This window comes from Leopardus geoffroyi, chromosome D1 (genome assembly GCF_018350155.1).
Source record: "Leopardus geoffroyi isolate Oge1 chromosome D1, O.geoffroyi_Oge1_pat1.0, whole genome shotgun sequence".
NCBI lineage: Eukaryota > Metazoa > Chordata > Mammalia > Carnivora > Felidae > Leopardus > Leopardus geoffroyi.
Window position 1 is genome coordinate 105691459 of NC_059329.1, and position 13674 is coordinate 105705132.

Below are 13674 nucleotides of genomic sequence, written 5' to 3' on the forward strand. Positions count from 1 at the left end.
CCCTGGTGGCAGCCGGGGACAGGTCCTTCCTGCCCTAAGGGCCTCCAGGACCGTCAGAATCCCTGTCCGGTTGACAGGATCAGACGGGTGCCCTCCCCCCACCCCCAGTCCGAAGGTCTGCTCCCTTGTTAGAAGCTTAGCATGTCCAAGCTGGAAGGGGTCACCCTATCCGCTCCTTTATTCAACAGACGAGGAAGCAGAGGCTCAGACAGGGGCAGCGACTTGCCCAAGTTTGCAGAGCAAGGCTCTGGCACTACCAGAGCCAGAAGGGCCGGCCTGCTGGCAGTCAGCCCGCACACTGTCCTGCAGGCCTTTGGTCTGACGAGAAGCGGACCTGACCAAGGTGATGAGCCCTGCCTTCACGACTGCAGGTGTGGGGCTGGCCCAGCCCAAGGCCAGGTGATAGGAGGCAGCCAGACCAGGTGCAGGATCACCCCGCCGTTGTGACGCTGCCCGAGCCCCGGGACCTCTGAACCCCGTCTCCTTCCCCACGAGTGCCCCGTGAGACAGCAGGCACCACGAGATGCTTCCCTGAGCTCCTGATGGCCAAGACTGTGGACGGCTAGAGGCCCAGCCCTCTGCTCGGCCTGTGCGGTGGCCATACGGGCAACTCCTGGGGACCAGCGGCAGGGCGCCTGGTAACAGGGAGCCTGACCGGCGCCTGCTGGCTGCTCTCGGCCCCTCAGCCCATTCCCTCTTCCTGCTCCCTCAGGTTCAGGGCTGCCTTTCCAGTTCTTTCTGGTCACCAGGCCTCTCCCATGCCCCAGACCCTCCCCACCAGGGGCTTCTCTTCATTCAGCCAAGCAGCTCGGCCACACCTCTGGAGCACCCCTGCGGCAGGGCGGGGGGGTGGGGTGCTACCGTCACCCCAGCGGGATCTCCAGGCAAGAGGGGGGTTGGGGTGGCGGGGATGAGGGAGAACAGGCTGGTGCCCCTTCCCTGCATCCCCCCCGCCCCCCAACCACCAGAGAAACGGGGATTTCGGGGTGGGGGGTAGGGCAGAGATGAAGGATGAGGGGAGGCAAGCAGGGAGATGGGGCAGAAAGGCTGGCTTGCTCCGGGCGAGGGCAAGCGTGCCCAGGGAGCAGGCTTGATCCAGAATGGTCCCAGGACAGCCACACTGGCCTTGGACCCAAGGGACACCCGGGGTGGGGGTGGGGGTGGGGGTGGCGCGTGTGAGGGCACCAGCTGGGGAGGGGGCAGTCCTCCCGCTCCAGGATCGCTGAGGGTGCCACCGCCTCGTCCAGCGGCCGGGCCAGGGCTGGTGGAGGCAGGTGGCCTCTCCACGCCTCCGTCTTTGCCGCTGCCGCCGCAGGCCCTTGCCTGTGCTCGTACCTCTTGTCCCCCTGAGCGTTCTGGTTCTGCTGGGTTCCTGGGTTTTGCAGGTCAGGGATATTGGCAAAGTCATCCTGTTCCGAAAGCCCTAAGACCAAGGATAGCACCACCATCCTGCCTTCCCTGCCCGAGGTGGGCAGCCCACCGGCCGGGAGGAAACGAGGAGGCCCCGTGGGTGGGGGCGGGGAGGGGGAAAGAGAGAGACAGAGACAGAGACAGAGACAAAGAGAGAGAAGAAAAAAGCGTAAGAAACTGGCCCTGCAGGAGAGAAACCACACTTTAGCACTGTCAACAGTTGTAGAGCAGAGTCGGGGGGAGTCAGGGAGGGAGGGAGGGGATGAGGGGAGGTGTCCGCAGCCCCCAGACCCAGCCTGCCTTGGGAGCGTAGCAAGGTTCTCTGGAGAGGATTGGGGAAGGGGCCGGGCAGAGGCCTGCCGGAAGGCTAGGGGAGGACAGCACAGGCCCTGGGGGCACGCAGACGGCCAAGGTTAATTCATCGCCAGCGGAACAAAGGTCAGAGGCTACTTGCTCTGACCATCTGGGCCCCTGGGAGAAGAGGGAGGGGCTCCATTTCCATCTTGCTTTGAGACTGTGCAGGCAGGTTTAGGCTCCCAGGTGAGAGGTTCTTAGAAAGCTTGGAAATCCAATGGGCACTGCACCCTGTACTTAGGGAAGCCGCTCGTAAAGACATCTCTGGGTCATGGTCAGCCAGATGTCCTTGAAACTGGGAAGGGTCCCCGGACACACGGCCCATCAGAGGAGAATGGAGGTCCCTTCTGGCATACGGTGCGCTGGCCATCACGGGCCTTCTCTTGAGTACCCCCCTTCCTGGAGATCCGGGGAATAACCACCAAGTCTTTCGGGTCCAGTTCTGGGGCCTTTCCCTGGAGAAGCAGTCCAGAAGTCACCAAAAAACAAAGGTGGAGAGAGAGAACGTGCAGGAACCTGGCAAAGTCTGGAGAAGTCCTGCAGACTCGTGTGTGTCGGGAGGAAGGTCTGGAAGAGGCTGTGACCATCCTGCTTTGAGGGAGGCTCAGTCCAGGCAGACAAGGAGCTGCTATGCGGACAGCAGCATGGGGCCAGTGGTCAAGGTGTGACAATTTTCGTAGGGGGCACTCTCAGAGAACCCCTGGGTAGCTAACTGGGGGGTCACCCTGCAATTTCCAGGGCCAAAAAAATGACCTGTTGCCCCTCAAAGCCATCGGAGCTCACGGGCATTTTCTGTAGTTCATCCAGCGCTGGGTCTCTCATCCAAACAAAGAAAGAGGGGAATCTCGGATGGGGCAGGCAGGAAAGCATGTCTCAGGAAGGGCCAAGGGGAAGCTGGTAAGCCTGATGGAATGTTCTGGAAGGGGGAGGGGGATCCTGGGTCAGGAAGTCTGCCCCTTCAACCACAGTCGGAGAGGGCAAGGTTTAGATAAGAAGGGCCAGCTGTGGTTATTTCCCAGAGGGTGGTCAGAAAGGGAACTGGAGTAGGAGAGGGGTGGCCCTTCATGGGGGGGGGGGGCGGCGGTGGGGGGGGGGTGGGAGATGGCCGTGAGGGCCGAGGGAGGGAGGGGAGCTACGTGGTTGCACTGTCCTTCCAAAAATGTCCAGGCATCTTTGTCCTGGGCCTGTCACTCCAAGGCTGACCCTCGTGCCGGCATCTAACTTTCGGGGAACAACTCCACTTCCCTCAGGACAAATCCTCCTTTTCTTCTCTGCCCACCGGTACTGTTTCAGAGTTGGTAAAATTCCATTTGGCTGCTCGGGAGCTGGTGGAGCTGGGGGAAGGAGAACCCAGCGAAAACAACATGTTTTTCCCCCGGTTAATGCATTTTTCAGATACTCCTTTTCGCTCTTTTTAAAAACAAAACGGCTCCTCTGCATAAATTCCCAATTTGTCATTCTCTCCAGCAACACAGGCTGCAAGGGTGAGAACGAGGGACAAGAGGAGGGTCTGGGGAGAAGCTGGTGGTACTGGGGGCGGGGGGAGTTCACACCCATTAAGCAGGAGGAACGGCCACCCTCCCCGCGAGAGGGGGTGGGGTCCTGGGAGGCCTGGCCAGCCCTCCCGCCCTGACTCTACCTGGAAGGCAGCATTTGGGGCAAGAAAAGGGCCTCAGAAGCACACCAGCGAAACTGGAAGGCAGGGGTCAGAGGTGGGCAAAGTACAGCTGGTGGCCTGTCTTCCTACAGCCCACAAGCTAAGAATGGCTTGTGCGTGTTTAAAGTGTTGCTTTAAAAAATGTGATCGAGACCACGTGTCCCACAAAGCCTAAAATATTTATAATCTGGCCCTTTACAGAAAAAAATTTGCCGACCCCTGCTGTGAGGAATGACAAGAGGCGGAGGTGGGGAGCTGGGTGAGCTCCAGAGGTGGCAGGAGAGGGGCCCATAAAGCCAGAGGCGGGCAGAGGAGTGTGGACAAAGGATGCTGGTGTCTGAGCTCCGGCTCCTCAAATCCCAGTTGGCCGGAGGCTCAGAGGGCAGGGAAGAGTTGGTACACAGAGGCTTTCCTGCAGCCGGGTCCTTTCTTCCCAGGGCCTGGGGACGGCCCCTGCCCCGGTGTGATGGCTGCTAGAACAGGAGGCAGGGTAATGGCTGTGCAAAGAGCAGTCTGAGCTCAGGAGGAGCCGAGGGGTGCGGGGCCCGCGGGCTCCCGGCTCTGTTCAAGCCACAGCGGAACCAATTCCCTCCACTCTCCTAATTTGCACCAGTGCCACCGCATCCGTCCGGAAACAAACCACCACCTGAAAGCCAGGAGGCTCTGCTGGGCATCTTGTCGCCTGCAGGCACCAGCTGGATCCCCAAGGGTCCTTGGATGGGGGAGAGCCCCAGCAGAGGCACTGCCTGGATTTGCCGAGTAGAGTCACAGGCAGCACGCGCTCCCGGGCCGGGGCCACAGGCCACTTGCACGGATATGGGAAGCTGGCGAGGCAGGGTCTCTTCCGTCGGGGTGCCTCCGCCACGGCCAGTACTCCTGTCTGCCCTGGAGGCCTGGAGTCTCAGCTGGAGAGGCAGGATGCTTGGAGGGACCTGCCCTGCTTGTCTTCAGAATCCCCACATCTTGCCAATGAGCTGGGCTTTGACCTTGGCCTTCCCTTTCCTCCTCCCTTTCTCCTCTCCCAGGCTTAGTGCTGGTCTCTTGCTCCATGAAAAGTGCTCCCAGGAAGACCTGGGTGATGGGAATAATCCCCAGAGCCTGGAAGGAAGGTCACGTTAGGCCGGAGGAGGCGACTGATACCAGGGACAAAAGCCCAGGTCTGCCCCGGGCTCTGAGAGGCCAGATGCCCAGAGTGATGGCAGAGAGAGGGAACCCTGGGTGGGGGCCCTACCTGTGAGGGGGGTTCGGGGCAGCGCGTGGTTGGGGGTAATGAGGGAACATCTGAGGTTTGTCCTCAGGGGATGGGTCACTCTGGGAGCTGGAGGACAGGTGGCTGTAGAAGGTCAGAGAGGCAGAGGACAGGGCTGATGGCAGGGACAGAGGAAGTGAGAGGGAGGGAGGAAGTGTGGGGCGGGAAGGTGAGTGGAGTCGGGTTACAGGGAGGAGGTGATTTGGAGGGTTGGAGACAGGGCCGGTGCCCAGGTTTGGGGGGAGGGGAGGAGGCTGGCAGGGAGGCCAGGAGCAGCCTGGGACTAGCGGGAAGAGGAGGCCGACCTGGTGGCATTGTCTAGTGTCCCCACTGACTTTTAGTGGGGGTGGGGGGATCTTCTCCAAGCCCCGGGAAGGGAACGAAGTCGTGGGGGGAGCTGCGGTCTCCAGAGGGGTGGCTCAGATAAGAATCCTTCCACGGGGAAGGGGGGCGGTGGGGGGCCGGGGTGGGGGGTGTGGTTCGGGCAGGAGCCTCCAGACACAAGAGGCTGGGGAGGGGTCGGCCGAGTCTGCTCCCGCAACCCTGGCCACGGAGGGCCAGGGAGGCTCCCAAGGAGACGAGGGGAAAGAGGCTGGGTCAGGAGGTGGGGGCCGGCCCGCTCAGGGGGGGCACTTACAGGAAGGATTTCATGTCCAAGCCTCGGTTTCGAATCTGCCCCACCACGTGGTCCCAGCTGCCCGGGTTGGAGCGGCTGCGGCCGCCGCCGGCAGCCCGGTACTTGGAGCCGGCCGAGGCGCCCTGCCGGGCCTGGCCCCTGCCGTAGGCCCGGGGGTTGGGGCCCGGCGCCGAGCCCGTGTGGGCCTGCAGCTGGCCCAGGCTCTGGCTGGTGGTGGGCTGGCTGGGCTGCCGGCCCCGCTGGTGCTGGCTTAGCGGCTGTTGTAGGCTCTGCTGCCGCATCAGGGTGCGGGGTCGCTGGCATTTCGGCTCTCCCGCGGAGCTGGGGATAGACTCAAGGGTAGTGGCCGTGGACAGGGTGGAGTCCTCGAAACTTGGGGCGGGCGGAGGAGAGGAGAGAAAGGAGAAGCAGGTGAAGGGATCACAGTGGAGGAGAGAGAAGCCGAGGGTCAGGACTAGGAGGCCCCGGTGCGGGGCGCGCGCGCTGCCGGACCTCGCCAGGCCTCCGTCACGGTGGTCGCCGCTGCCGTTGCCGCCGCCGCCTCACCCGGGGGGGGGGGGGGCCACCAAACCCCGAGCCCGCCCTGAGGTGCCCAGGTCGGCCCGGCCCAGCCCACCCTCCGGCCTCGGCTCAGCTGGCGCCCCGAACACCTCCTTGTCTGAGTGGCCGCGGGAGCTGTGGAGGCTGGAGGCCGCGTGGTGAAGGCGGCCCCAGGGCCCTGTGCCTGCCGTGTAGGAGGGAGCTGCTGCGGTCTCGCTGGGGGACCCCAGGAAAGTCTGCCTCTGTGATCTAAGCAAGGCTGGCCTTTGGAGGCATGAGGAAACCCAGGCCGGCGCAGGGCTGGCCTAGTAAAGTGGGGCGAGTCTGGGAGAGCCAGCGATTTGTATGTTTGGTCCATGGAGGCTGGGGACTGTCCCCGGACTCCCAGACCTCCGCGTTACCGCCAGGGCCGTCGGTGCAGATCTTTGCCCTCCTTCCAGACCTCCTCGTTTCTAGGTTCAGCATCCTTTCCTGATATCTTGGGAATGCCTCCCAGTCAGAGGAGGGGACCCAGGAAAGGAGCAGATGAGCCGGGAGCCCCGGGAACCACTTCTCCGGCCACTGTTCTGATGGAAAACTGGGTGACCGTGCATTTGCAAGAGGCCACCCTCCTAACAGGCCCACCGGCATCCCTGAAAAGTGCCAGTAAGGGGGCGAGGACAGACAGGGAACAGGACCCGGCTGATTAGAGGTAGTATGAGGTCAGAGTGACCCGGGTTCAAGCCCCATCTCCGCTGCTTCCTGACCGTGGGACTTTGGAAAAGTGAGCCCACCTCTCAGTTTCTTCATAAAACCCAGGTGAAAAGTAATCCTTGAGCTGCCTCTGCCCCAGGGTTGCCACGAGGACCTGATGAGGTCTGGCCCAGGGACATGCGTATTAGCTAATTCTCCCCGTGCCAGTGGCACCCACAAACATCGCAGGAGATGGGGGTAGGAAGGGTTAGAGACACACACCCCCACCAGCCTCCCCAGGCAACCTGTCTCCTTGGTCCCCAGGCCAGAGATTTCAGCACCTCCGACCGGCAGGGCCAGAGCTCAGAGGTCCCAACCTCCTTCTCTGTCCTCTCCCTCCATTTCCCAAACCAGTGGTCTAGGGCAGGGGTTGGCAAACTATAGCCTAGGGGCCGCATCCGGTCCACCACCTGTCTTTGTAAATAAAGTTTTACTGGAACGCGCTGTCATTAATTCACATCCTGTCTATGGCTGTGACAGGCTTGAGTAGTCCTAAAAGGCACTATGTGACTTGCAAAGCCTAAGTATTTCCTATCTGGCCCTTTACAGAGAAAGCTTGCCGACTCCTGGTCTAGGACCACAGGGCAGCTGTGTCCCCTTGGGGGAGGTGCGGGGGGGTGGGGGGAGCTGCCTGAGGGAGGGGCCCCAGGGCCTTGGAACCACTTTCACCACTGCAGCCAGACCTCAGCTTTGCTCATCCCGAGCCTACCCTGGGAACCAAAGCACAATAGTTAGGCTGCCCCTGTGGGCTGAGAGAGAGAACGAGAGAGAAAGGGAAAGAAAGAAAGAGAGAGAGAGAGAGAGAGAGAGAGAAAGAGAGAGAGAGAGAGAGAGGCAAAACATAGCTTTGGCTGGGGTCCTGGAGAGGGCAGCAGTCTTGCCTGGCTCAGGTCTGGAGTGGGGGCCACCACCAGGGACAGGCCCAGGCCTGGCCGGCCAGGTAGGCCCACAGCTCCCTGGGGTCAGGCTGAGGCAGGGGAGGACGATCCTCGGACGGCCTCCTCCTCCTCCTTGATGGCCTCATTTTGATTTCCTATCACATCCAAAATTAGTCCAATTTACAACCTCTCAGTCACAGGAAACTAAAATTGGTGCCTCCAGGCCCGGAGCCAGTGGATGGCACGAAGGCTTCAGCTGGCCTGGAGTCTGTGGCCGGAGCAGGCTGGGGAGGGCGGGGTGCTGGGCCTGGATCTCTGAGGGGGGGTGTGTGGGGCCTCCCTCGGAGACCTTCCCGAGGCTCCACGTCAGGGCAGAAATCCACCTGTGTCCCCTCAGGCCGACAAGCAAATATGGTCTCAACACGGGGGCCGTCAGTGGTCCCAAAGGCGGGAATCACAGGCCTTCTGAAGAGAACCAGGAGGAGCCTGATTGGAGGGAACAGGACAGCCCACAGCTACGGAAGGGTCAGGGCTGCTGGTCTTCTAAGTGAGAGGCTGCTCCCTTTAGCTGGGAAGGAGGCAATTGTAACAGCCAAAAAGGGAACCTGAGTCTCAGTGGACGAGAAGAGTCACAGTTCAAAGGATTTAGAGCCTGAAAGGGCTCAGCTCTGGGGAAATGGAAGGTTCTACAAGCCCAGATGAGAATAAGGCTGCCCCATGGTGGAGGAGGAGAGACCACCCTCTGCTGAGAACGGGGTGGGGGTGGGGGGATGGCCAGCCCTACGTCCACGGCCCACGAGAGGCACTGTCTCGTTCGGCAAGCTCAGAGAGCTCTTAAAAAGGAAACGGCCCTCTGTCCGACGTCCAGACCACCCTCGTCAGAAAAGAGAAGCTCGCTGGGGCTCAGCAACCCAACCGCCAGGAACACACAACCCAACCGCTGACAGTGGGACGGCTCGCTGCCCAAGACTGGGACAGCCAGTGGGGATGGCCGAGGTGAGGAGGAACCGATAGCGACGGCCCAGCTGCTCGTGGTGGCCTCGCAGGACGGATGGTGTCATGGTGCAAGCAAGAGTGGGGCAAGCCGATGGATGCGCCGGATGGTCAAAAATGGAATGGCTCAGCCGCTGGGTCTAGAGCCATCTGCTGGCTGCAAGAGGGAAGGCGCGGTGGCAGGTGAGCAGCATACACAGGCTGAGAGTGGGCCAGCTCCCCGGGGGGATGGGATGGTCCGATGGCTGAGCAACCGCGGTGGCCCGCAGAGGGATGAACTGACGGCTGAGATGGGGCGGCCAGTCAAAGAGGATGGGATGACCCCAGGATTGAAATGAAGCTGCCGTGGGGGCAGGAAATGGAATGACTTGGTCACTGGCAAGGAAAGAGACCGATGAGGGCGGCAGCAGCCGGAGGCCGAGATGCGACACCGTGTGGCTGTTCGTTGCGCCCGATGGCAAGGATGACGGGAGTCTCATGAAGGGATGGAATGAGCCAGGGGCCGAGGACGGCACCTCTGGGGGCAGCAGCGGGCGTGCCAGGGGGTCCCGCTGTCCACCCTGGACGGGGGCAGGCCCGAGCTCACGGCTCCGGCGGCCATGGGGCCATCACTCACTTGGACAAGTTGAGCTTCCCTGCGGCCAGGTGGCTCTGCACCGTCCGCCAGCGGCCTCTCCCCGCCTTGCCGCCGCTGCCCGGCTCGCTGGGGGCGGCCCCGCCGCTTCTCAAGGCGTCCTCTCCGGGTGGCGGCGCCGGTGCCGGCTTCTCCCCCAGCCGGCCTTCCCGCTCCACCGCCAGCCCCGCCGCAGCGGCCACTTTGGCGCCCGACAGGAGGGTGCCACTGGAGGCACGCAGGAGGCAGCCGGGCCAGAGGGGCACCGGGGGTGGCGGTGGGGGAGAGAGGGCAGGCCACACGTGGGGGTGGGGGGGGTGGGGTGGAAGAGGAAGAAAAACAACGACAGATAAAAGGAAGAGAGAGACAGCGAGAGAGGAGGAGAGAGAGACAGACGGACAAGAGACAGACAGAGAGAGAGAGAGAGACATCAGCACTGCAAATGGGTTAACAGCAGAGCCTGCAGAGAGGAGAGAGGGGACCGGGCGGGCGGGGGGGTCGGAGAACAACGCACCACGACAACGGAGGGGGGGCCCCTCCCCACCGCCTGGGGCAGGGGCGGCGGGGGTGGGGGGAGGGCAGCCACCTCCAAGTCTATCCCACAGGACAACGAAGGGTTAACGACGGAGGAAGAGCGGGCTGTCCAGGCCAGGAGGCCCCAAGGCAGGGAGAAAGAGAAAGCCGTGTTAGTCAGAGTTCATCACCACCACCACCGTCACCGCCATCACCGCCACCGCCACCACGACCACGACCACCGACCACCGACCACCGACCACCGACCACCGAGCAGCCAGGGCAGCAGCACACAGCGGGGAGGAGAAAGCGAGCCACACCGAGAGGGAGGGACCGAACGGGCAACCCCATCCTGACTGCACAGAGGGGTGGGGTGGGGGGGCCCGGGGCGGTGGGGGGGGGCTGCGGAGGGGCTCTCCTGCGTGGCTGGCCCTGGGGGAGGGGACGGGAGAGGGGCAGGCGGGCGAGGGGAGGCAGGAGGGGTTGCTCGTCTCCATGGTCAGCCTGCCCATGGGTGCGTGGGTGGGGAAGTCCGGGGAGAGGAGCAGGAGGGGCGGTGAGGGCCGGGAGGGGGAGGAGGGCGTGCGCGGATACTCGGTACATATGATCAAACCAGGTAAAGTCACTCACTTGAGGGACAGTCGTGGGTCGCCATAAGGGGCGTAGGGTGAAATGTTTAGAATAAACTCCTTGGGAGGATAGGAGCTCCATTTCTGCTGCACTGTGCTCTCATTGTTATTCCAAAAGTCTCTGTCTAGATCGCTGGAGGGGCAGAGAGAGAGGGGAGAAAACAGGGAGATACAAGAAGAAACAAGAGCTGCAAGTCCTGCGGGGGCAGAGGGGGGACCGGGGCCCCGGGGGCCGGGCGCACACAGAGTGGAGGGGGCCGGGGTCTGCTCCTGCGGGAGGAAGAGAGGCGGCCGGCACACACACGCACGCGCCCGCACACGCGCACACACTCGAGGGCCGGGAGAAGCCGCGCGGAAAGGAGGCGAGCTGCAGGCAGGCACCACTGGAGCCTCGCACCCGGGAAGCTGGTGGGAGAGAGAAAGATGTTGAGAGAGGAGGGGAGGAGAGCGGGCGGGGGACAGGCCTGGGGCGGGATGGCGAGGGCAGCGGGAGAAGGAGAGGGTACCGGTTTCTGGCTGGAAGGAGTGGAAAGGTAGATCAGACCCTGCCGCCAACTGGCTGGGTGGCCCCCCTCCCTGCCCCCCACCTGGCCTCGGCCTCCCTGCCTGCCAAACCCAGAAGGCTGGCTGTAACCACTGGGCTGTCAGCTCTCCCAGGGGAGACCTGAGGTTCTCCCCTCTTCCATCCACCTCCACTGAGCCACTCTTGGGGCAGGCCGGGCGCCCGGCCCCGTCTCTCTCCTCCTCCCATTGGCCTGAGGTCCCCCAGCCTCCTCTGCTCTCTCCCCTCCTAGGACACGGCCTTTCCGTGACATTGGTGGGGTCTCGGTGGAGCTGCACTTTGCACTCACTGCAGACGTGGTGGTTGGGTCACCCCCTCCGTCCCCAGAAACGAGAAGCACCTCCAGGCCCCTGACCTTGCTGAGGGTGTGACCAAAGTCACCAGGAGCCCTTCAGGTCCAATGTTTTGGGGCCCGTGGTGGCGGGGAGCCTGCCCTTCTCTGTGGGGGCTGATGGGCACGCTCGACCTCGGGCCCTTGACACGTACCTGACCTGCCAGCCACGGCAGCCTCTCCCTGTGCCCCTGTCCCTTTCCAAGGTGGAGTCTGGAAGGGACCCTCGGCCCCAGTCTTCCCACCCCCTCCTGCTCTGAGACAAGTCATACCAACGAAGCAGATATGCTGGAAGCACAGAGAATGTGGGGACTTCCGTTGGGGGCGGGCTGCAGAAACCTCAGCCGTCAGAAGGCACAGCCTGGAGATCCCAGGAGCCAAGGACAAGGGGCTCCATCAGCTTGTCTGTCAGGCTCCTGGGGCCCCGAGGAGCAGGCCTGGGAGCACAGGGAGAGGAAACGCAGAAGAAACAGGCCAGAGGAACATTCCGGAAGGGAGCCATGCCTGAGACCTCGGAAGTGCATCTAGGGGAAGGGACCCCAGGGAGGGCTGTGAGTCATGGGCCCGGCTTGTGTTGGGGCTGTGCCATTGCTCAAGGCCAAGGCAAGGGCCCTGCTGGGGGTGGGGGAGGGCACTGTGGGGGAGGCACACCCCCTGGAGATGGAGCAAACTTGTTCTTGGGGGGCCTGCTTCTCCTCCCCCACCCCAACCGGTGGAGCTTCACCTTGACCTTGACCTTGGTTCTCAGCCTTAGACTTGGGAACAAAGGAGAGAAGCTGAGCTGCCACCACAGGCCCAGAGGAGATGGTGGTCCCGGCCCAAGGGGGTGTGGACAGCACATGTCTGTCCAGAGTGCACCCTGGAAATGTCTCACAAGGACTGCCTACACGGGGTTCAAAGCCAAAGTCCTGAGCCAGTTTGTGAGTAGGGCAGTGGAGGCTAGGGTGGGAGAGGCAGGACAGGACCTCAGCACTGGGAGGCCCCTCCCTGGGGAGGATCCCTCAGCAGAAGACCCTTTCCCTGCCAGAGACATCCTTTGGTCCCCCTCTTCCAGCATAACACAGATGGAACAGTTGGAAGGCCTCCCTCCCCCTGCCCCCTCCAGATCTCCAAAATCGAGGGCCATCCAATCCTAGGTCCTGGAGAGAAAGAGCCACCAGGGTCATCACTGCAAGGCTGGTCTCCCACCCTCTGTTCCAAGGAGCTTCAGGGTCCCTCATGTTGTCTGTTGCGATACTGGAAAAGAGCATCTTTAATTTTAAAAGTTTGGGAAACACAGGTTCCTCTACTGCAGGACTTCTCAGAGCCTTTAATGTGTCAATGAATACCAGTATCTCCAAGAGGGAGATACAGTGTGCAGTGTTTCCCAAACTTAGTTGGTCATGGAACCCATGAAACCTCAATGATTCATAGGGTGACTATTAATCATTGACGGAGTGCTTTGAGGAACATCGTTTGGGAAGCACTGCTGAAGAATGCAACTTCCCGGGATCCTTGACGAAAGATCCCTTCGGAGGAGGTCCTAAGCCCAGGAGGAGATCGTGCAGTGGGCGAGCCTTACTTCCTGCCACTGTACTGGCTTTGGGCCCTGGCAAGAGGTAAAGGCCTAGGAACCTAAGGGCATGTAGACATGAACCGGTGGTGGCTTCGTTCCTCTGAGGCAGACGCTGTGACAGCTCAGCAGGGTGGGAGGGGGCAGGGGCTGCAGGGCTACAGAGAAGTGGGGGACCCACTGCTGCCCCCGCTTGGTCTTAGAGCACTCATGGATGCTGTGCCAGCCTGCGGAGCCTGCTGTCTGCCCTCCTCCTTGCTGGGCATCCCGTCTTCTCTCACAGGCCCTTTCCACGACTATCCAGGACACATACAACCCCAGGTTACGGTCACCTGGCAGAGACAGGCCCCCTGGCCCAGCTGCAAACTGGGTTCGGGGCCTGGTCTGGAGGCGGTGGAGGTGCTGGGCTGGCCCCACGTGGTCCCTCTCTGCCTTCGGGAAGCCTGGGGCCCGGGCTCTGCCACAGCCCTTGAGACCTGCCAGCTCTTGGCTTTGAAGACTGGAGAGTGCGCAACCAGACCCAGCTTCAAAGGCTCCCCGAGGCCTCCTCCCGAGCCTCCTCCCACCCCCAACCTCGGCAGACCCACCCCGCCACTTGCCCACCTCCCCCGCCCCCCCAACCGCCAGACACACACCCACCGGAAGCTTCTGTGAAGGCCCCAAACAGGGTCAGAGCTAGAGATGAAAACAGAGGAGGAACAGGGAGGGAGCCCTCAGGAGCAGGGGAGAGGGAGAAGGGAGTGGGAAGAGAAGAAGGGAGAAGGATGGACAGGAAGGGGGACAGACTAGGCAGTGGGAAGGGGGCAGGAGAGAAGGTGCGGGGCAGGGCTGGTGGGGGCTCTGAGTTAAAGGGAGGCAGGGTGGGGCGGCTCTCCTTCAGGCCAAGCCCCTTGCTGGCAGGCTCGGCCCTCGCCAGGCTAGAATGGAGGGGCACCCAGCCTTCCCTCAGCCTGACAGCCCCCCCCAGTGAAGGCCTGCGTTCAGCAGAGAAGGCTCTCGAGAGAACCCTCCCGCTCCGAGCCTC

The 13674-nt window shown here is 62.4% G+C and overlaps 1 protein-coding gene across 8 annotated transcripts in view; it reads right to left on the reverse strand.

The window, feature by feature from the left end:
* The window catches only part of SYT7 (synaptotagmin 7), a 62832-nt gene that overhangs the window by 18662 nt on the left and 30496 nt on the right, over positions 1-13674 (reverse strand). Inside the window, exons 4-7 of one of the 8 annotated variants that reach the window (XM_045485485.1) lie at positions 10207-10338; positions 9067-9291; positions 5308-5679; positions 1336-1458 (exon numbers count right to left, since the gene is read on the reverse strand). The exons of 1 other annotated variant lie outside the window; for it this stretch is intronic. In XM_045485485.1, the coding sequence (XP_045341441.1) occupies positions 1336-1458; positions 5308-5679; positions 9067-9291; positions 10207-10338 (852 nt within the window). The remainder of the gene's footprint in view (positions 1-1335; positions 1459-5307; positions 5680-9066; positions 9292-10206; positions 10339-13674) is intronic. 6 more of the 8 variants (XM_045485486.1, XM_045485487.1, XM_045485488.1 and 3 more) reach the window with 6 other exon arrangements.